Raw genomic sequence first — 25,171 nt, forward strand, 5'->3', positions numbered from 1 at the left:
AAATGAACAATCTGTGCAAGGTCATTAGAAATTGCAAAAGCCTCAGCATCTCGACCAGCTGGGTCGGTGTGACTCGAAAACGGAAGCCAGCTGGAGTTGTGAATATTAAAATCACCAAGTAAAATTACTTCACTGTTAGGAAAGTTGGACTGGAGAAAGTCAAGTTGCAAAGAAAGAAAGTCAAAGAGCTCCAAGTGATTAGTGGAGTTGGGAGAATGGTAGAGACAACAGATGAATTTGACACAATGAGGTAGAGAGATTTTAAGCCAGAGAAGAGTGAAAAGAGGAGATTCCAAATTACCTAGTCTCTGACAGGGAATATCAGAATGGATATATGCACAAGTACCACCTTTGAGGCAAAAGGAATCATACAGTGAATAATTCAGGAAATTGAGATGAACAGTAGTTGAATCAACTGATAACTGAGATTCTGTCAGAAAAAGTACATGGGGTTTGGCAGACTGCAAGTGGAAAATGGATGTCGTTGAGATTAGAATTGAGACCACGTATATTTATGAAATGAACTAGGAGGTGTTTGGGAGGTTTAGATCTTTTCGCAGATATGCTTACTCTATTAGTTTGACAATTTGTGTATTCAAAGTAAGAAAAAGTGGGGGGGGGGGAACATGCTGTATGAAGTAATGAGATTTTTGGATATGGCATACACATGGTAAAAATATGCCCAGATCCTTGACATAATGTGGCCTCAACAATGCCCCCCTGCATACACACTACTCGGACTCCCTCCAGTCACTAACTGGCAGAGTAGAGGTAGCAAGATTATACACTATCTGATTTGGAAACCTCCTAAAGAGTTACCAATAGGTTCGGTCCAGTGTACTAACTAGCGGCCGACCTGTGAACATTGTTTTAGAGCTGTATCCTCGAAATGTAAGGAAGATTGGATCTTGCCATGATGTTCATCATAACCTCAAAAGTCATCAGTCATACTGCCTTATGGAAGAGTTGGGGAAGGGTTGATTGGAACTTAGCTCTGGAGACTAAACATGTGTTCCACCACTTCAAGCCTCCAATAAGCAAAGTGGTGGTATTGCACCAGTTGATGAGAGTCATCTACCACCTAGTATTGCACATAAAAGCCTGCTGTACAAATTAGAGCAGTGTGGCCTAAGAGCAAGTTGCTGTTATGAATAAAGGGATGATTGAATGGGAGAAGACAGAGTGGTAATCAATGGGCATTCTTTGCTCTTCATGGACTGTTATTAGTGGAGTCACACAGGGTTTAGTGTTGGGCCCATCATTGTTTCCTATATTTATCAATGATATTGATGAAGGCATATCAGGCTTAATGTCCAAGTTTGCTGATGATACAAAGTTGCAGGGTGGTTAATGATAGTATGCTACTGCAACTGGATCTAGAAAAGTTAGGCAGATGAGCTGAGAAATGACAATTGAAGTTTAACATTGATAAATGCAAAGTACTGCATATGGATAGCAGTGACCCCATAATAACGTACCAACTGTGTGGCACTACACTCAGAGTAGTGGAAAATAAAAAGTACTGGGGGTAATGCACATAGGTCAATGGTATACAGAAATTTTGCTAGCAGGGATAAGGAGGTGATTATTCTATTGTATGAGGCAATGATCAGGCCACATCTTGAGTACTGCATATTGGTCTGGTGGCTTCATTTTGGGAAGGATGTTGAGCTACTGGAAAGAGTACGGAGAAGGGCAATGAGGTTGGTAATGAGAACCAGGGTCACGATAATGCTACGGCAGTGGCCTTACCCAAAAGAGGAGCCTTATTTTCGGTGTAAATATTTTCTAAAGTAGTGATAAAAATTTCTAATAATAATAATAGTTTTTACAGATGACAGAAAAATATGTATCAATGTATAGATGAATAAAACTCTCTAAAAACAAAGTTTTTTTTTTTTTTTTTTTTTTTTTAAAAAACATGTTGTATTTATATGTATGTGTGTGTGTGTATATATATATATTAAAGGGGCCTCAAATTTAAAAATGGCCCGGAGCCTATTTCATCCTTAATCTGCCCCTGAGGAGAACAAAGCAGTGCTCTTACCAAGAAAGGCTTCAATTCTGGAAATTGCAGCATCTGGAGACTTAGGCACCTGCGAGGTGATCTGATTGAGTGTTTAAGGCTTTGAATGGATTGAGCAAGCTCAGTGCTGATAGGACTCTTCCTCTTGCTTAGACCACACATAAGGGGCCAGAAATTCAAATTGAGGAAGGACTGTTGCAGAATAGATGTGTGGAAGTTTGCCTTTAGCCAAGGTAGTTTATTGTTGGAACACGCTTCCATCTGTTGTTGTGGAAGTTGATGGTTTAAATAAATTCAAGGAAGAGCTAGACAATCTGTTGGAGAAGATGAATAGGTGAAATGGAAGGTGTTGTGTTTTCTTTTTTTTTTTTTTTTTGGCTGATTCTTCATAAGCTTGCTTTCTTGCATAATTTGCCACTGCTAATGCTAATTCATTCATGTCAGCTGGATTTAACCAAGACTTCCCTTCACCTGTTAAACAGAGGTGTGATTTGATTCATTCTTTATTTTCTACTCAAATATGAGTATGTGTAAAAGCTTTGTCCCATTCTTTTTCCTCTTAGCCAGCCTGACCCATTCTGTGGCTTCATTACAGATCAACTTGTAGCTGTAAAGGCTTCAGTGCTCTTTATCTTTTTATCAATCTGTAAATTTTGCATGCCATATTTTTTTGCACTCTTATGTAATGTAAAAAGAAAAGCCAACCTCTTCCCACTGGTTCTCTCCTTTTTTTTTTGTTGAATTAATTGTAATTTTACATTATTATTGCATGATGCTATTAAAACTCTGCAAATTAAAAATTATGCAGTTATTATGAACACACACAAGAACTTCATTATATACAACTGTTTTTATAAGTGGTAAGCTAACAAAGATTGCAGGCAACACTCAGAAGCTCTCTTTATACCTACATGTTTACATTTATTAAAACAGTTCTATGTGTGGATGTTCTTGGGCATTCTTAATTGTATATGATTTTTTTTTTTTTTTTTTTTTTTTTAATTTTCAGTTTTAACCTCTGTCACTCAGTGGTACATTAAATATGATCTAATGGCATACAGCTCATAGTTACAAATTACACAATTCAACTTGCTTATTCTTCTTATTACTCAAGAATCAGATTGCTTAAAATCAGCATATCAATTTATTGTTCACAAGGAAAATTCAGTAATGGCATCCTTTTCATTTTTCTGTTTCTGCAGTTTGTACCATTATTTTTGTTTCCTTGAAACAAAGGGGAAAAAAACAAGGTTGTACATTTTTTAACTCCCAGGTGCCTCCCTAGCCAGGTGGGCAGGAGCAGCAGTGCGTAGCACACACTTCTTGATTAGACTGGTATTCGACCTCGTGCCCACCAAATACAGAGGATGCGGAAAAGTCAAAGTCAGGGAATGACCACCACATATCCCTGGAGCAATATGGCCTTAGTTGCTAATGCTCCTAAAAACCAAATAACAAACAAACATCTTAACTCCCCTGCAATCAAATTTTGAATTACAATTGCTTGCTCAGTATGAACAGTCAAACAATATCTTCCATCTTTTGCAGACTTGTATGACTGTTCAGTCTACAGTTATATCATTACTCATTAATTTCACATGAAAATATTAAGTGCATTACTGGCATTGTATTATACTTGTCTCTATTTTATGCATCTTAAAGAAGTAAATCCTGTAAAAAAATAAGAATGTTTCTTGACTTAGTGATAGTATTACAACTTCATTATAAGCTGGTTTTAGTCAAACATGTTAACTGCAGTTATCTAATTCTGAACTCATATATAGTGCAGCATAATCAAGAAAGTGCTGGACCTTCAAAAACAAAATTTAGGTAAGAAAATATGATGATCAGTTTTGATTTTTCATTTACTGGGGATAAAGAGCATCTTCAGCTGCACTGTGTTATTGTGGAGCAATACTTGCAAACAGCAGCATGAAACCTTCCCTTCTGTCTCATTATTTAGAGTGGGAGAAAGTACTGACAGCTAATGAATTGACTTCCACTTCAGTTTTTCTTGGATCCCTCTTTAGGGCCTGTGTATTTAGAGCTTGCATATCTATATAATTATTTAAGTTATATACTACATAAATGAGAGCTTACATAAGCTCAATTTTTTCTACGTTCTATTAATATTTTAGAAATAAACAAGGAGTTTTATTCAGTCAGTAGGATTTCTTCTTTACCAATTCTCCTTATGCAAAAAAAAATTACAAAATGACACGTTAAAACAAGATTACATAATTTTAATTAATTTTAAACTTATTGGGGTTCACCTCTGTGATCCTGGAGTATTGGACTGCCCATGTGCCAATAGTGAGGAACACAAGTTTTAAATTATTTTAAATTATATAATCTTGTTTTAACGTATCATTTCATAATTTATGTGCATAAGGAGAATTGGTAAAGAAGAAATACTACTGACTGAATAAAAGATAATGCCTTGTTTATTTCTAAAATAATTATTTAAGTTATATAATCAAAAAAATAACATCAGAACAAATTGGCAATTGAGTTTTTCAGTTTCTGATTTTTCATAAATATTGTTTCGCAATTTTTTTTTTTCCTTAGGAAAATTTAGGTTTTGTTGATCTTCTGCACAATTATATTAGTGATATTTAAATTTAGTTAAACATTTTGAGAGCTTATTTGTTACCATACTTTTAAATAACCATTGCAAGTTCCAATTCTGCAGTAAAATGTAACCAGTTGATATATACTCTTTAGAAAATTTGGCATGTGAAATGCTCAAATTTTTTGCAACATTTTAAATTATTCATTTTTTTTTTTTATTTCAGGCATTCTGATGGATCATTAAAGTTCTGGGATGCTTCATCTGGTGAGTTCTCTAAGTACCTCTTTAAATATGTGAACTTCTGTATTTCCATATAAATAGGATTTTTAGAAAGAGATGCAATTTTCATGTTTATACTATACATACCTGTATGCTATAGAAGGCTTCTATTTTGTATAGTAAAGAAAACAGTATTGATGTTGCAATTCTTAGTTTTAATTTTTTCTCAAAAATCAGATACTGAGAAAACAATTTTAAAAAGATGTCCAGAAATATTAGGTCTTTTTTTTTTTCTTGTCTGTACTATAAATGAAGGGTGAAAAACTAGAATGAAATCCTTGTTTTTCACCCTACATTTATCATCACTATACAATAGGATAATCATCTTGTTTCTGCTGCCAAAATTTCTGTATATCATTGACAGAACCCCAGGATCTGTAACCAGCCACCTGTTTGCACTGCTCAGAGAACTTCATGTCACTATACAAGACTGTACAAAACTCTTATATTTATAATTTACATAAATTAATATAAAAATATTTATATTAATAATAGAATAAGTGAAAATAGGATAAATATTAGAGTGACTTTACTTTTACATGGTAGCCGGTGCCTAATTAGGGTATGGGCTAGCAGGGCCCTTGCCCGAGGTGCCAAAAACAGAAGAATAGCAAGGCAAAAATATCTATATCCTTAGTAAAGGGTGCTGAAAAATCATTCTGCCTGAGGTGCACAAATACCTTGGTCCGGCACTGATGGTAGCTTTACATAGTGTTTGTGCCACCTGGTCAGGAGGCCCATAATTTTTATGGGCCTCTTGACCAGGTGGCACAAACACTATGTAAACTTCCTCAAACACTTACAAATGCAGGCCATGCTGATAAGTCTTCCGCCACCAGAGCTTTGCAGATTCCCTCAAGTCCTGAGTTAATACACAAGGCTTTTAGCATGTAATCCCTCCTATTGTGTCTGGGCAGAATTAGCATTAGTTGAGGGATATGATGCAAGAAAGCAAGCTTATAGAGCATCAGCAAAAAAAAAAAAAAAAAAAAAAACCCTTCCCATTTCACCCATCCAAGTCACTCCAAATGTTTGTATAGTTCAGCTTTAAATTTATTTAAGCTATCAACTTCCACAACAACAGATGGAAGTCTGTTCCAGCAATAAATTACCCACTGGCTAAGTGCAAACTTCTTCACATCTATTCTACAACTGTCTTTCCTCAACCTGGAAAGATTGTGCAAGGCTCAAGGGGTAGAATTTTTTTCAGCCTGGACTGTACTTGTTAACAGGAGAGATTGCTTCTACAGGGATGGGATACACTTAAATAGAAAGGGTGCAAGAATATTTGCTGATGCTATCGAGGCAGTGTTAGGTGGGTCGGAAAACTGCTAGCTTGGGGGGAGACAAAGACCAATAGATTGACAGTAGCCACTGGCAGAGGTGAAAGAGATTCTTGCACTGCTTCTATTAGAATGAGCAGAAGCCTGGAACACAAGATGCATGGTATTTCAGAGACTGCTGGGAGCCATTGCGGTACAAGTAAACACATGGGTTGTGTTAGGGTAGCTAAGAATAGAAACAGGTGCAGGTATACTTGCGTGTACACCAATGCTAGGAGTTTAGTAAATAAATTTGATGAATTTGAGGTATTGCTCAAAACATCAAAGGCAGATATTGTTGGGATATCAGAGACGTGGTGTCACACAGATATAAGGGATGCAGAACTGCAATTTGGGGAGTACAACGTCTACAGAAAGGATAGACAGGATAGGAAGGGGGGAGGGGTTATGCTATTAGTTAAGAAACACATAAAAACCAAGGAAGTGAAGCCAGTCAACATCGCCGGACAGTGCAGTGTTGGGTCAGTTTGGTGTTACATAAGCATTGGGAGATCAAAATTGAGAGTAGGAGTGTGCTATAGGCCTAATGACTCTGATGAGTATAATAAGGAACTGTACAGGGAAATAGAGTGGGCCAGTAAATCAGAGAGTCTTATAATGGGAGATTTTAATTTCCCAGATATTGACTGGAATTTGGGGGCTGGTTACTCACACACTAGCAGGGCTTTTGTGGATTTATTGGATGATTGTTTTCTACATCAGCATGTTCGGTAGGCAACTAGAGGGAGTAATACTCTTGATTTGATTATCAGCAGTGATTCTTCATGCATTAAGAATCTGCAGATAAACGAACCACTAGGTGGCAGTGATCACAGTGTGCTGAAGTGGGATTTACTCAAAGAGGTAACTACCATTAGGGGTAAAGGGAAGGGTTATTGCTTTTGTAAAGGCGACTACGATGGACTGAGACAGTATTTAAATTCTATACAGTGGGACCAACTGATGATGTTACCAACAGCAAATTCAAAATGGGAAGCATTCAAAGAACTTATCTTGGAAGCTACTAGGCTTTACATACCAACTAAGAAATATTGTTCAAGGTTTAGGCCAAAATGGATGTCAGATGAACTAATGAGGCATATGGCAGAGAAGAAAAATGCATGGGATACTTACAAATTAACACATGACACAGAAGCCTATGATAGATACAAGTTGATATGCAACCAAGTTACAAAGGAGGTTAGGCAGGCAAAGGCAGATTACGAGAAATCCTTGGCAAGGGATGCAAAGAAAAACAGCAAAGAGTTCTTTACTTATGTTAACTCTAGAAGGAAGGGGATGAATCAGAATGGTCCACTTGATATTGATGGGTCAACTGTTGATGATCCTGCTCAGGTAGCTAACAATCTAAATGAATATTTTGCATCGACATTCACACATGAGGAGTTATTCAGCAAGGGGAATGCCAGAGGTGTATTCAACTCTGGCAGTAAGCTACAGAATCTTGAAATAACTGGGAGTAAAGTGGAGGAGAAACTGTTGAAGATAAACACAAGAAAGGCACCCGGGGTGGATGGGATCTATCCAGTTATATTAAAGGAGGCAGCAAAGGAAGTAAGCAAACACTTAGCCATAATTATGAGAGCTTCCTTGGACTCAGGGGAGGTACCCATAGACTGGAAATGTGCAAATGTGACCACCCCAATTCACAAAGGAGGATCAAAGGCTGACACAAGTAATTATAGACCTGTGAGCTTAACTTCTGTTCCAGGAAAATTAATGGAGGCACTGGTTAAAGAAGCACTGCAGGATCATTTAGACAAGACTTCAGTTATAGCTCAGACACAGCATGGTTTTGTTAAGGGGAAGTCTTGCCTGACCAACTTGATTGGATATTATGATGCAGTCACAAAAGAACTGGATGCAGGGAATAACTTTGATATTATATACTTGGATCTTAGAAAGGCTTTTGATACTGTTGCACATGGAAGACTGCTACACAAATTGGAGCAGTGTGACATTGGAGGCAAATTGCTGCTATGGATAAAGGGGTGGTTGAGGGGGAGAAGACAGAGAGTGGTAATCAGTGGACACTGCTCATCGGGGACTAATGTTATTAGTGGAGTCCCTCAGGGCTCAGTGTTGGGTCCATTATTGTTTTCTGTATTTATAAATGATATTGATGATGGTATATCAAGCTTAATGTCCAAGTTTGCAGATGATACAAAGGTTGGCAGGGTTGTCAAGGACACTACTGACACTATGCTGCTGCAACAGGATCTGGAAAGGTTGAGCAGATGGGCTGAGAGGTGGCAAATGAAGCTTAACATTGACAAATGTAAAGTACTACACATGGGAAACAGCAACCCCAGAGCAACGTATCAACTCTGTGGTACTACACTGACAGTGGTAGAGAATGAAACGGACTTGGGGGTGGTTGTGCAGGCAGATATGAAGTTCTCTGAGCAGTGGAGACAGGCGGCAAGAGTAGCTCATGGAGTATTGTCAATGATATACAGGAATTTTTCCAGCAGGGATAAGGAGGTGATTATTCCATTGTATAAGGCAATGGTCAGGCCACACCTAGAGTACTGTATACAGGTCTGGAGGCCTCATTTCAAGAAGGATGTAGATCTGCTGGAACGAGTACAGAGAAGGGCAACAAGATTAGTGAATGGAACAAAGGGGTGCTCTTACGAAGAAAGGCTTAAGTTTTGCAAATTACAGTGTCTGGAGACTAGGCACCAGCGAGGTGATCTGATAGAGGTGTATAAAGCCTTGAATGGTTTAAGCATGCTCAATGCTGATGGGATTCTTCCTCTAGCTCAGAAAAATTACCTGAGAGGGCATAAATTCAAATTGAGGAAAGACAGATGTAGGATAGATGTGAGGAAATTTGCCTTTAGCCAGCGGGTGGTTGGTTGGTGGAACAGACTTCCATCCCTTGTGGTGGAGGTTGATAGCCTAAATAAGTTTAAGGCTCAGCTGGACAGGTATTTTGAACGAACAGAGGGGTGAAGTGGAAGTGGGTTTTTTTTTTTTTTTTTTTGGCTGATGCTGCATAAGCTTGCTTTCTTGCATCAAATGCCTCTACTAATGCTAATGCTAATGAATCTATGCCCCCCTCAGGTTCTTAATCTCAATAAGTGGAAGTATCCCATCAGCATTCAGCCTGCTCAAACCATTCAAGACCTTGTACACTTCAATCAGATCACTTTGCAGGTGCCTAGTCTCCAGATTCTGCAACTGACAGAATTTTTATACTCTCCTGGTAAGAGAACCCCTTTGTTACTCTCACCAATCTTGTTGCCCCTCTCTGTACTCATTTTAGCAACTCTACATCCTTCCTAAAATGAGGCCTCCAGACCTGTATGCAGTACTCAAGGTGTGGCCTGACCATTGCCTTATACAAAAGTATAATCACCTCCTTGTCCCTGCTAGCAAAATTCCTATATATCATTGGCAAAACTCCATGACCTGCTCTGGCAGCCCGTCTGCACTGCTCAGAGAATGCCATATCCGACTGCACAATTATCCCCAGGTCTTTTTCATTCTCCACCTCCCTGAGTGTAGTACCACACAGTTGGTATGTTTCTCTTGGATTACTGCTGCCCATATGCAGTACTTTGCAATTGCAGACATACACATTCTGACCTAACTCTTGACATTTTTTTCAGCAAAGTCCTATATTTGTCTTGTCAACGAATTCTGCCCTGAAGAGACTGTGCAAGGCTCGTGGGGTAGAATTTTTCTCAGCATAGTCTATGCTTGTTAACAGGAGAGTGTTTCTACAGGGATAGGATGCACTTAGATAGAAGGGTGCAAGAATATTTACTTATGCCACCAAGGCAGTGTTAGGTGGGTTTGAAAACTGCTGGATTTAAGGATTTACTGTTGGATTTACTTGACCGGTACAGACCACCGACGTCAAATTAGAAATAAATTTGAAAGCATCTGGAATTTCACCCTAATATGATAGTAGTAGTAGTGAAGGTAAAGAAAGCCAACACGAGAACCATGGCAAACTACTAGACACTTACCAGTGTTTGCCGCTACCACAGTGTCTCCCTGCATTCTCGGTAAACAGACATTGCGTGTTATTGGTATCAGCAGTAGAAATAGAGAATAATATATTGGTGTGTGCGTGTGCGTGTGCGTGTGTGCGCATATATATATATATATATATAAAGAATCTTTCTTTCTTTTCCTATTATTTCCCAACCTATTCTTTAGGTCAGGTTATGAAATATAAAGAAAAATAAAGTAACCTTTTCATTTTTTTTCCTAACCTATCCTTTAAGATTAGGTTAGGAAACCTAACCTTAAAAACTTACAAAGAAATCAGTAATATGGTTTTTTTAATAGTGAAAACACTCATGAACTTTAATAATCTGCTTTTAATAATGAAAAAAACTAATCATTATATACTCTGTCATGTCAATCAATATATCATTCTCGACTTGTGCTGTTGCTACGTACTGTAACACTCAGTATGTTTACCGATGATGCAGGTAGAAACTGCAGTACCTGCAAACAATTTGTCTGGTAAGTTTCCGAGAGTTTGCCGTGGTTCTCGTGTTGGCTTTCTTTACGTTAGCCCTAGGATAATTTATAATTTTGGAAATTTAATCTTTATTCATTTTAGTATTGCCCCTCAGAGCCTTAAACACCTCAGTCAAGTTGACTCCAAGGTGCCTAGTTTTCAAGCTGTGCAACCTACATATTCGAAGTGTTTCCTAATAAGGATGTCATTTTGCCAATCTCACCAGGCAGGTTACCTGTCTCACCCTTTCACGAAGCTTGGTTTTTTTAGGTGCAGTCTCCACACTTGAACACAGTATTCCAAGTGTGGTTTAACAATAGCCTTATATAATGGGATTATGACGTCCTTATCTCTACTAGCAAATGTTCGATAAATCATCAACAGGACACCATGGGCCTTCCTTGCAACCTGTCTACAATGCTTGGACATTGTAGAATTGCTGTTTAATAGAATTAAAATTCAATTCACAAACGTGATCACAATGACCGGCGCTTACTCCACATCATATAGTGAACGATACTTTACTATGGTGAGTTCATTGTAACATGATTTGATTGTACAGTGAATCAATTGTAAAGGAGGGTACATTGTATTTTTAACTATTTACGTGAAACTTCAGATAATTGGGGCAGCTGCTTAATCGTGCCAAAATGCACTAGTCCTGATGTGTCCCAAATAACCGGAATGGACTGTATTTACAAAAGTCTATAGTATATTCAGACTCAGTGATAACTTGCAATAAGATATAATCCTCATCCAGTTCTGTCCATGGCTCATCAGAAGTTTCATTCCCTTTGTGAATCCATGTTCAACTTCCACTGGATCCAAGCCATGTTAGGATCAGGGATATCCTGGTAGAGCAGATGCTGAGGCCAGATTGGCATAATTACCAATTTGGCCCCAGCATCTGCTGACCCTAGAACAATCCCAGCTTGCTAGTCCCTTATAAGTGGATTGGGTAAACTGAATGCTGATGGCATCCTTATTCTTTCTAGGATACATAAATAAGGAAACATAAGTTTAAATTGAAAAAAAAAAGTTGATTGCAGGATAGATATGCAAAAATTAGTGAGTTGTTTGAATATATTTAAGGAAGAATTAAACAAATTACTAGAGGGGATGGACAGTTCAGTTTTTTTGTTTCTTTTTATTGCTGATGCTATATAAGCTTGCATCATTTGCCACTGCAAATTCTACTATATACACTACAGGTGGATAATATGTAATAGATTACACTCCCAGTGTAATCGACAGCTATGGCATGGACAATTCATAAACAAGTTATATCAGATTAAATCTGTAATCAAAACATGGCTGTTCGTTCTGTGCAGTAACCATAGATAAAGGAATAACCTTCTTGTTTGCCTACACACAGTCATCTTAAACATTTTTTTTCTCTGTGGACTGATGACCTCCCTATGTGTGAAAATTGTGGCACCATTTTAACTGTTCAACATATTTTGTCTGAGTGTCCATGTTATTAACACAAGCATCTTTTATTTTATCACTTTTAGTCATGGAACTCAGCCCTATACACACTCAGTCAGACTTTATCTGACAGGCATGTGTCAACTGTTTTTAATTTTTAAAAAAACTTTTTTAACGTGCTTATTGGATTATACTTTTAATTTCTGACTAACTACACCTTTTATAATATGGACTTTTGACCAAGTGACCTATATGCATAGGTCATTGAAAAACCAAAGCAATCCAAAAACTCATTCTTGGGTAACATACACAAGGGGGCATAAATTTAAATTGTAAAATGATTTTTGCAGAATAGATATACAGAAATTTCTATTCAGTTAGGAGTAATCAATTCTTGGAATAAACTTCCAGCTAATGTTGTTTGGAGGCCTGTTCTTTGAATAAATTTAAGGAATGTTTGGACAAATTATTGGAAGAACGGACAAATGAAGTTTTTGTTGACTGGAGCTGTATAAGCACATGGCTTCCTTGCATCATATTGCTAATACTATTAGTCTAATTGCTAATAGTCAGTAGATGTACTTTGAACTACTGTTAATTGCTGATAGTCAGTAGATATACAGCATCAGCCAACAAAAAAAAAAAAAAAAATCCCATTTCACCTATCTCTTGCCTCCAATAGTTTGTCTAGTTCCTCCTTGAACTTAATAAAATTATCCACTTCCGCAAAACAATGGATGGAAACTTGTTCCAGCAATAACCCCCCCCCCCATTGGCTGAAGGAAAACTTTCGTACATCTACACTGGTGTTCAAAGAAAGTGCATCACCCCTTAAAATTGTAACTGTCGTCAGAATAACGTAAGTATATGGCAATATTTTCTTACAGATTGCATCAGATAAGATTGACACGCATAAGTGATGACATAATATTGCATCAGCTGTTACTTACAGCTATATAAGCACACTCTGCAAGAGTTGCAGTCATTCCTTGCTTGTGTTAGGATGCTGAGTTATGTGGAGTTGACACCATGAAGAAAGAGTGCTATTGTTGCTTTACGTGAGGAAGGATGTTCTTCCCATCATATTGCTTATAGAGTGTCTTGTAATCAGTCGACAGTGAGTAGATTGCTTTATAAACTCAAGAATACTGGTTCTGCTGATAGGAAAAAAGAAACAGGATGCAAACGAGTCTCTACACCAAAACAGGACCACGATTTGAAGCGCTTATGCCTTAAAAACCATAAAGCTTCTTCGTCTGAGCTGAAAAGAGAATGGGAAGAACATACAGGAGTGGTAGCAAGTACAGTAACAGTCAGAAGATGCCTCTTCAAAATTGGACTTGTAGCCTGTCGTCCTAAGAAGAAGCTCTTCCTCAAACAAAAAATGAAAATCAATTAATTTGGTGTAAGGAGCACGTCAAATGGACCCATGAGCAGTGGAAGTCAGTTATTTTCTCAGATGAGAAGAAATTCAACCTGCATCGCTCTGATGGGAGACAAACGATTTGCCGTAGATGTGGTGAAGAATACCATTCAGACTGTATGGTGTTTACAGTGAAATTCCCTACCAGCCAAACGATATGGGGGTGCATTTCGTATCGCGGAATAGCTCACCTACAGTTTATAAAAGGTTCTGTAAATGCCAATGGATACCTGTCTATGTTGGAAGGCAAATTGCTGCCAACCATTAGAGACCATTTCAACCTGCCAAGCAACTGCATCTTTCAGGACAACTCTGTTTCTTGTCATCAGGCGAAAAGTGTAAGTAGGTACTTCTGTAGTAACTTTAGCTTCTTTTCTGCATTACAGGTTCGACAGTAATACATTTACATTTGTTACAGGTAAAAAAATGGTTGGAAGAACTGTCCATTACAACTCTTAGCTGGCCAGGAAACAGCCCGGACCTGAATCCTATAGAGAACTGTTGGGATCATGTGGAATCTGCAGTTGCCAGAAAGAAACCAAAGACCCTTCATGAACTTCAGGAAGCCATAATTCGTGTTTGGAACCACAAACTATCAGTTGATTATCTTCAGAAATTGATCTTTTCAATGCCTCGACCGTGTGCTGCTGTCATCAGGGCCAGAGGCCGTTCAACTGAATATTAGTTTGCACCTGGTGAACTTTTCATTGTTTTCCATTTAAAATGATAAACTGAAGCAAATTTAGGGCTTCTGATAACATTTCAGCCATAATTGTCATGTTTACCAAAACTGTTGTATAAAGGTTGCAGATGCTCATTTTGGAATATTTTGAGAGCACTTATCAAATATTACTTAGCTTTGCCTTAACTATTAATAAATATCTTTTGTTTATATTTCTATTTGTGATGCTAGTCATTAATGTGACATACCATTGCAAAATACTCAGTTCTCTATAGGAGGATTAGAAATGTGAAATTCATAGGTAATGCACTTTCTTTGAACACCAGTGTATTTTGAAACCATCCTCCTTCAATTTGAAATATACCCCTTCATGTGCATAGCTGAGCAAGAGGAAGAATTCCATCAGCATTGAGTTTGCTCAAGCCATTCAAAGCCTTAAACACCTCAGTCAGATCACCTCACGGGTGCCTATGCTCCAGACGCTGTAATTTACAGAATTGAAACCTTTCTTGATAAGAGCACCCTTTTGTTCCTCTCACCAGTCTTGTTGCCTTTTCTGTGCACATTCCAGCAGGTCTACATCCTTCCTAAAATGACACCTCCAGCCCTGTAAGCAATACTCAACATGTGGCCTGACCATTGATTACAGTGAGATAATCACTTCCTTATCCCTGCTAGCAAAATTCCTGTTTACCATTGACAAAACCCCATGAGCTTTCCTGACAGCCTGTTGGCACTGCTCACAGAACTTCATATCTGACTGCACAATTAATACTTGGTCCTTGCATTTGTCTATGTTAAGCTTCAATTGCCATTTCCCAGCCTAATTTTTCTAGATCTTGTTGCAGCAGCATACCTTCATTATTGTCATTACCCATCTTGCCAACCTTTGTATCATCTGCTAACTTAGACATTAAGCCTGAGATACCTTCATCAATATCGTTAATAAATACAGACAGTTAGGCTATTACAAACTGAGAATGAGACTGTTAGGCTATACAAACAGACAGGGGAATAATACAATTAACACCTAAAAGAATTTTTTTTAAAGTATTTGTGTGAAATATTTTGTATCACAATGGTGTACCATAGGATCAAGCTGTTTCTTGCATACAAATTCTAAAACATTGGAACAGCTTTTGCTGAAATGTAGAACTTTCCCAATACAACCATGAAATCATAAACTAGAGAGACATTTTAAAACTCAACATAAAGAACTTAACAAACAACATGAATTTATTTTTAAATACAAAACTGCAATGGATATTAACCAAAGGCTTTATGGAAGTCAGTACCTGGATCAATCAACAAAAAAAAGGGAGCTGCACATATTGTTGAAGAAGATTTGATACTTCCCACAGTGAAAAGCATGCCAAGTATGCTAAGAGATCAAACTTGTAAAAAAAGAACTTTTACTTATTCCCTTGTCAAATAAAACTATTAAATGTAGAATTGAAGAAATGCCTGACAATGCCAAAGAAACATTAACAGAAAGAGTACAAAAAAGCCAGTTTTATATGCTACAATTAGATGAAAGCACTGATGTAGCTGATAATGCAAACATGGTAGCATTCATTAGATACGAATATAGTGGCTTTATGCATGAGGACTTTTTATTTTGTAGATCCTTGCCCACTTGAACTACTGCTGAAGAAATATTCAACATACATAAAGCGTTGATTCAGGAGAACAGCGTTGAATGGACCATATGTGCTGGCCTAAGTACTGATGGTATCTGTTCCGTGTCAAGGAAGCATTCTGGCCTTGTTGCACCTGTTCAACCTGTAGCCCCTTCTGCGAAATGGAATCACTGCAGCATTCATAGGGTAGCCTTAGCTGCAAAAGGTATGAAACCTCTTCTTAAAGCAACACTTGAAGCTGTTAATTGTTAATTATATTAAATCTTGAACACTGAATTCATGAATTTTCAACGTTTTGTGAACAGATAGGCAGTAAACACCAGCATCTGCTCTTACATTCTGTAGTATGCTGGATTTCATTGAGAAAATTAAAGTAGAATTTTAAAATTAACGATGAAGTAAGAACATTTCTGGTGGAAAATTGTTTTTCTCCAAAGGACTCTTCTTCTGAACTTTAAATATTGTTTTGATTACTTGGTGTGGTTGCTTGAATTAGCTTGTTTAGCTCATATTTTAGTATCCTAAATAAAGTTAATTTAAGAAACAAGAGAAGAGGATAAATGCATTCATCTTTAAAGGCAAAACTGAGGATACAATAAAAAAAGAAAAAAACACTGGAAATGGTTTTAGCAGAGTGTTATAACTCATTCCCTGAATAACTTTCTTGCCTGTAGAAACTGTTCTTCTAGAAACATCTGTTATTACAGAACATTTGGCTTCTTTGGATTATGAACCCATTTGTGTACACACGCGCACACACACACACACACACACTGGTATATGCAATTTTAGACATTACTTAATAAGCCAGCTTAATAGATTTTTGGTTGAGTGCAGCCAGAACTCTTCATACAAGCATTGAACAGTTATTGTCATTTATAACTATATACATCTGTCAATTTGCATTTTCAACTTCAGTGTTTATGAAAAATGTGTAGAAATGGTTGCATGTTGAATCAAATTACTGAAAGCACAATGAAAAAGAAAATTTTATAAAATGCACTGTTCATTAATAAAACACTTTAATTTTAATAATCGGGTATCTTTATGTCATTACCAATGCATGCAGTGAACCAAAATGGTATTTTATAGCGTTTGGGTGGGGGACACCGCCAGTAGTTTCCCACATCTGTGCAAAATGGTATTGCAATGGGCTCCAGCCCATTCGGAGCCCTGACCAGAAATAATATTTGGTACTAGTAGTAGTAGTAGTGGCATGTGATGCAAGAAAGCAAATGTATGAGCTTATGCATGCTGCATAAGCTCATACGTTTTGGCATCAGCCAAAAAAAAAAAAAAAAAAAATCACACCATTCCCTCCAAATGCCTGTCCAGTTCCTCCTTAAATTTATTCAACCTATCAACTTCCACAACGACAGATGGAAGTTTGTTCCAGCAATTAACCACCCGCTGGCTAAAGGAAAATTTCCGCACATCTATTCTACATCTGTCCTTTCTTAATTTGAATTTATGCCCCCTTAGGTTCGTAATCTGAACAAGTGGAAGGATCCCATCAGAATTCAGCGTGCTCAACCCATTCAAGGCCTTATATACCTCAATCAGATCACCGCGCAGGTGCCTAGTCTCCAGCCACTGCAATTTGCAGAACTTAAGCCTCTCTTGGTAAGAGGATCCCTTCATTCCCCTCACCAATCTTGTTGCCCTTCTCTGTACACGCTCAAGGAAATCTACATCCTTCCTAAAATGAGGCCTCCAGACCAGTATGCAGTACTCAAGCCGTGGCCTGACCATTGCCTTATACAGAGGGATAATCACCTCCTTTTCCCTGCTAGCAAAATTCCTATATATCATTGACAAAACCCCATGACCTGCCCTGGCAGCCTGTCTGCATTGCTCAGAAAACTTCATATCTGACTGCACAATTACTCCCAGGTCTTTTTCATTTTCTACCACCTTAAGTGTAGTACCACACAGTTGGTACGTTTCTCTGGGGTTACTTCTACCCATATGTAGTACTTTGCATTTGTCAAGGTTAAACTTCAGTTGCCACTTCTTAGCCCATCTGCCCAAATTATCTAGATCCTGTTGCAGTAGCACACTGCCATTACTGTCATTAACAACCCTGCCAACCTTTGTATCATCTGCAAACTTCGACATTAAGCCTGATATACCTTCATCAATATCATTGATAAATATACAAAACAACAGTGGACCTAACACCGAACCCTGTGGGACTCCACTAATAACATTAGTCCAAGAAGAGCAGCGCCCATTGATTACCACCCTCTGTCTTCTAGCACTTAACCATCCTTTTATCCATTGTAGCAACTTACCCTTAATACCATTCTGCTCCAATTTGTACAATAGTCTTCCATGCGCAACAGTGTCAAAAGCTTTCCTGAAATCCAAATATATGATATCAAAATTATTTTTCGCATCCAGTTCCTTTGTAACCACATCATAATAACCAATCAAATTTGTCAGACAAGACTTTCCCTTAACAAACCCATGCTGTGTCTGAATTATTGCTGCAGTCTTGTCTAGATGATCCTGCAATGCATCTTTAACCAGTGACTCCATTATTTTACCCGGAACAGAAGTTAAACTAACTGGTCTGTATTTACTCGTGTCACCCTTCGATCCCCCTTTGTGAATTGGGGATACATTTGCACATCTCCAGTCCGTGGGAAGCTCCCCTGAGTCCAAGGATGCTCTCATAATTATGGCTAAGGGTTTGCTTAGTTGCTTTGCCGCCTCCTTTAATATAACTGGATATTTCGCCGCCTCCGTAGCCAGGTGGGAAGGAGCAGCAGTGCGTAGCACACGCTTCTTGATTAGACCGGGGTTCGAGCCTGTCACCACCAAATACGGAGGATGCGGAAAGGTCAGGAAATGACCACCGCATATCCCGAAGCAATATGGCCTTAGTTGCTAATGCTCCTAAAAAACCAAATAACAAACCAAATAACTGGATAGCTCCCATTCACCCCAGGTGCTTTTCTTACGTTTAACTTCAACAATTTCTCTTCCACTTTGCTCTCAGTTATTACAAAATCATTAAGTATCTTGCTACAATTTGATAACCTTCTGCCATTTTCAAACCTTAATAATTCCTCACGTGTGAATGTAGATGCAAAATACTCATTCAGTTTGTTTGCTATCTGAGCAGGATCATCAACAGTCGAACCATCGATGTCAAGTGGACCAATCAGATTCATCCCCTTCCTTTTAGAGTTTATATAAGTAAAGAAATCCTTGCTGTTTTTCTTAGCATCTTTTGCCAAGGATTTCTCGTAATCTGCCTTGGTCTCATCATTTCGCTTATTATTGCTTTAAAACATCACCACACCATCCTACTAATGGTGTATGAACTATAAATATAAATAATACAAGGTGTATTTTATAAATAATACAAACATATTAATTTACAAATATGTATTACTATAATACAAGATGTTAATTTTTTTTATGCATCTAGCAATCTTTTTCTGTGTATTTTTAAGAAAATATTAAAATTATTATATATTTTGGTAATAATTATTTCAGTTTAATGATTTCTTAATAAAATATCAAGCTAATAATTTCACTCTTATGACTCAGGTGATCATAAGGGTGAAATGAAATCCTTGAAAGGAATAAGATGGATCCTAAGCAAGGTAGTAGTAGTAGTAATGACGGCATTACTACTACTACCACTACTGCTGCTACTTTGCTTAGGACTCATCTTATTCCTTTCAAGGTAGGTTTAGGAAATGCTACTGTAGATAATCCTTTCCTCTACTACAGAGTCACATACATTCCTCAGAGAATGGCACCATTTTACACTCTTGATTTTGGTGTTTTGAGGGGGTTGGGGACTTTAAGGGGATTATTTAATCACTGTTTGCAAATAGACTTCAGACTTTGACCACACAGAGTTAAATTATTAGCATTAGTAGAGGCATACGATGCAAGAAAGCAGGCTTATGCAGCATCAGCCAAAAAAAACCACTCCCATTTCACCCCTCCGTTCATTCCAAATACTTGTCCAGCTCGGCTTTAAATTTATTTAGGCTATCAACTTCAACAACAAAAGATGGAAGTCTGTTCCACCAATCAACTATGCGTTGGCCAAAGGCAAACTTCCGCATATCTATCCTACAACTGTCTTTCCTCAATTTGAATTTATGCCCTCTCAGGTGATTATTCTGAGCAAGAGGAAGAATCCCATCAGCATTGAGCATGCTCAAACCATTCAAGGCTTTATACACCTCAATCAGATCCCATCAGCATTGAGCATGCTCAAACCATTCAAGGCTTTATACACCTCAATCAGATCACCTCTCAGGTGCCGAGTCTCCAGACACTGTAATCTGCAAAACTTAAGCCTTTCTTTGTAAGAGCAACCCTTTGTTCCATTTACTAATCTTGTTGACCTTCTCTGTACTCGTTCCAACAGCTCTACATCCATCTTAAAATGAGGCCACCAGATCCCTTTATACAGTACTCAAGGTGTGGCCTGACCATTGCCTTATACAAGGGGATAATGACCTCCTTATCCCTGCTAGAAAAATTCCTGTATATCATTGACAAGACACCATGAGCTATTCTTGCAGACTGTCTGCACTGCCCAGAAAACTTCATATCTACCTGCACAATTACCCCCAGGTCCTTTTCATTCTTTACCACTGTCAGTGTAGTACCACAGAGTTGATACCTTACTCTGGGGTTACTGCTTCCCATATGTAGTACTTTACATTTGTTGATGTAAAACTTCATTTGCCACCTCTCAGCCCATCTGCTCAACTTTACTAGATCCTCTTGCAGCAGCGTACTGTCATTAGTGTCATTAACAATCCTGCCAACCTTCGTATCATCTGCAAACTTGGACATTAAGCCTGATATACCATCATCAGTATCATTTATAAATACAGAAAACAACAATGAACCCAACGCTGAGGGACTCCACTAATAACATTAGTCCACGAAGGGCAGTGTCCATTGATTACCACTCTGTCTTCTCCCACTCAACCATCCTTTTATCCATAGCAGCAGTTTGCCTTCAGAGTCACACTGCTCCAATTTGTGCAGCATTCTTCCATGTGCAACAGTATCAAAAGCATGTATACTTGTATGTACACCAACGCAAAGAGCATGGTAAATAAATTTTATGAATTTAAAGTGCTGGTCAAAACATCAAATGCAGACAGTGCTGGGATATCAGACTTGGTTTCACTCAGATATAAGGGATGCAGTATAAGGAATTTGATTGTGGAGAGTACGATGTATACAGAAAGAACAGAAGGATAGGAGTGGAGGGGTTATGCTCTTAGTTAAGGAGCACCTACAATCTAAGGCAGTGCATCCAGTTAACATTGGTGGACAATGCATTGTTGAGTTAGTTTGGTGTGACATAAGCACTGAGAAAGCAAAAATGATTGTTGGAGAGTGTTACCGGCCTAATTAATCTGATGAGTATAATGAGCAATTGTGCAGAGAAAGAGTGGGCCAGTAAATCAGAATGTCTTATAATGGGGGATTTTAACTTTCCAGATATTGACTGGAACTTTTGTGGTTGGTCACTTGCACACTAGCAAGACTTTTGTGGATTTATTGGATAACTGTTTTCTACAGCAACATGTTCGAGAGGCAACCAGAGGGAGTAATACTCTTGATCTGATTATCAGCAGTGATTATTCGTGCATTAAGAATTTGCAGATAAAGGAACCACTAAATTGCAGTGATCATAGTGTAATAGGAAAAAGGCTCAGACAGCTTTTAAATTCTATGCAGCATTTATATTCTTATAAATTCTCTGATTTTGTAATAACTGAGAAGAAAGTGGAAGAGAAATTGTTGAAGTTAAACAGAAGAAGGGCACCTGAAGAAAGGTAGATAGAATCTACCTTTCTTTAAACAGAAGAAAGATGGAATCTATCCAGTTATATTTACAGTGGCTGCGATGGAAGTAAGCAAACCATTAGTCATAATTATGAGAGCATCCTTGGATTCAGAGGAGGTCCCTGCAGACTGTAGATATGCGAATATGTCCCCAATTCACAAAGAGGACCAAAGGGTGACATGGGTAATTACATACATAGCCAGACCAAGGTATTTCCGCGCCCTGCGCAGAAAGATTTTTCGGTGCCCTCTTACTACGTGTTTGCTTGCGCGTTTCTTGTCTCGTTCTATTTTTGGTGCTCCTAAAAGAATGGCACCCACCTCAGGTAAGGGCCCTACTAGCCTGTGCCTTAATCTGGCACTGATTACAGACCTGTTATCTTAACTTCTTTTCCAAGGAAAATATTGGAGTCACTGGGAAAAGAACTAATGCAGGATAATCTAGACAAGGCTGCATTATACATCAGACACAGCATGCGTTTGTTAAGAGGTGACCTTTTGGTTGGATACTATTGTGTGATCACAAAGGAACTGGATGTAAAAAAATAATTTTGATATCATATACCTGGATTTCAACAAAGCTTTTGATACTGTTATACATAAAATACTGCTGTACAAATTGTTGCAATGTGGCATTAAGGGCAATTTGCAGCTATGGATAAAGGGATGATTAAGTGGAAGAAGACAGAGTTGTTATCAGTGGGCACTACTCTTCATGGACTAATGTTATTAGGGTTTTGCGGTGGGGGGGGTTGATGGTGTAAAGCTTGCTTTCTTGCATCAGTATGCCTCTGCTAATGCTGAAGTGATTGTCAGAATTTGGAAAGTAAAGCCAAAATTGAAGACCATAACAAACAACCAGACATCATAGTTGAAGTTATCATTATACAAAAAGATGTCAACATGAAACTGCTGAGATTAGTCAGTCAACCTGAAATCAACATTAATGAGTTGGCTTATGTTCTTGTTAGCAAAGGTTTTATTGAACTGAGGCACCTCTTCAACTTCAATTCATTGTCAAGTAGAAGTTTCATTACAGACACAAGGTAACTCAAGTTATTCCTTGAGTGGCATGATGCATAGGCAAACCATTGATTGAAGATAATAAAGCAGTCAAAACCTATGGTGGTGTTATTAAGTTTATTTTAAAATTGGGGATATGTACATAATGTGGTCAAATGTTTCATGGTATATTCTTATCACTTCTGTGAACAGCTGTGTTTGCAATATCCCTGTCACAAAAAAGATCACTTTGGATACAAGAACTTGTTCCTGTGTAAGAATATACCATGAAAAGTTTGACCCCATTATGTACATGTTTCCAGTTCTGAAATAAACATAATACCAATGTGAGTTTTGAATACTTTATTGTTTTCAAATATCTCAAGTTATTAGTTACCTGGCTTCCTTCCCAACCTTGATGCATAACATTGTTCAGCAATAAAAGGATATGTGGCAGCACTTGAAAACAGGTCAGTATTATGTCCATCAGTGATTCAAATATGTTCAAGTGAAACATCAAATTGTTACCTGCAAGTAAAAGCAAAGCAGTGATGATAAAAGACAATTTCATTGGTGATAGCAAACACATAAATCTTTTTTTTTTGGGTAGTTCTTGGCGCATTGGCTTCTGTGGCCATAATGCACCTCCCAAGGTTTTTGCAGTACTTTGATCCAAGCCCGAGGCGGGATTCGAACCCGCGACCTTTGGGTTGCCAGTCAGGCACTTTACTCACCCGGCTAGCCCGGTCGGCACACATAAATCTACACAGTATATAATATGAATAACAATTATATATTATGAGAGAATCTTTGGATTCAGAAGAGGTCCCTGTGGACTGGAGTTATGTGGGTTCATATGTTCACATCCCCAATTCACAAAGGTGGATTAAAGGGTTACATGAGTAAATACAGACTTAGCTTAATTTCTGTTTCAAGAAAAATAATGGGGTCACTGATTAAAGAAATAATGCGGGATCATTTAACATTAGTATTAGTAATGGCAAATGATGCAAGAAAGCAAGCTTCTACAGCATCAGCCAAAAAAAAAACTACATCTCCCATTTCACCTATTCGTTCCCTCCATTTTCTTAGTACTTTCTTGAATTTATTTAAGCTTTCAACTTCCACAAAAACCAAAAACCTATGGAAGTTTGTTCCAGAAATTAACCACCAGCTGGCTAAAGGCAAACCTCTACACATTTGTCTGCAACCATCCTTCCTCAGTCTGAAATTGTGCCCTTCATGTGTGTAGTCTGAGCAAGAGGAAGAATCCCATCAGCACTGAGCTTGCTCAATCCATTCAAAATCTTAAACATGTCAATTGGATCACCTTGCAAGTGTCTAGTCTCTGGACACTGTAATTTGCAGAACTGAAACCTTTCTTATTAAGGCATCCCCCTTGTTCCACCTCACCAATCTCATTGCCCTTCTCTTACTTGTTCCAGCAGCTCTACATCCTTCCTAAAATGAGACCTCCAAACCAGTATGCAGTATTCAAGATGTGGCCTGACCATTGCCTTATACAATGGGCAATCACCTCCTTATCCCTATGAGCAAAGTTACTATACATTATTGACAAAACCTCATAAGCTGTGCTGGCAGCCTGTCTGTATTGATCAGAGAACGTCATATCTGACTACATAATTATCCCAATCTTTTTCATTTTCCATTACCCTGAGTAAAGTACTAACTGAGTAGTACCACTGAGTTGGTACATTACTCTATTCTTGCTGCTAACCATGTGCAGTACAGGTAGTTCCCGACTTTATGAGTTAATTCATTCCTAGCGCACAATCATAAAGCAGGAATTTATTTCCCATAGACATAATGTTAAAAATTACGTTATCAACAATGAAATTAATTAGCTAATTAGTTGGTTTAAACAATGATTGATTTATCCAAGGAAATGAAAATTTCCTTGGGTAAATCTCACTGCCTCTCTGTTCGTTCAAGCTGCTCCACATCCTAAAACAAGGACTCCAGAATTGTATGCGTTACTCAAGATGTGGCCTGACCATTGCCTTATACAATGTGATAACTTCCTTATCACCGGAAGTAAAATTCCTGTATATCATTGACAAAACCTTATGAGCTGGTAGCCTGTCTGCATTACTCAGAGAATTTCATATCCGACTTCACAATTACCCCAGGTCTTTCATTTTCCACTACCCTGAGTGTAGTACCACACAGTTGGTACATTACTCTAGAGTTACTGCTACTTCATATGCAGTACTTTGCATTTATCAATGTTAAACTTCAGTTTACATTTTTCAGCTCATTTGCCTAACTTTTCTGGATCCTATTGCAGTACTATACTGTTGTTACTGTCACTAACATCCCTACCAACCTTTGTATCATATGCAAACTTGGACATTAAGCCTGTGATGTCTTCATCAATATCACTGATAAATGCAGGAAACAACAATGGGCCCAACACCAAACCTTGTTGGGC

General features: G+C 38.0%; 1 protein-coding gene across 1 annotated transcript in view; it reads left to right on the top strand.

The window, feature by feature from the left end:
• LOC150081240 (syntaxin-binding protein 5-like) overlaps positions 1–25,171 on the top strand; it is a 416,184-nt gene that overhangs the window by 219,235 nt on the left and 171,778 nt on the right. The window contains exon 15 of the mRNA XM_090379469.1: positions 4,822–4,862. Within this exon, the coding sequence (XP_090235595.1) occupies positions 4,822–4,862 (41 nt within the window). The remainder of the gene's footprint in view (positions 1–4,821; positions 4,863–25,171) is intronic.

The sequence above is a fragment of the Mastigoproctus giganteus genome, chromosome 8 (assembly GCF_048544385.1).
Source record: "Mastigoproctus giganteus isolate SK-2022 chromosome 8, ASM4854438v1, whole genome shotgun sequence".
In the NCBI taxonomy this organism is placed as follows: Eukaryota; Metazoa; Arthropoda; class Arachnida; order Uropygi; family Thelyphonidae; genus Mastigoproctus; species Mastigoproctus giganteus.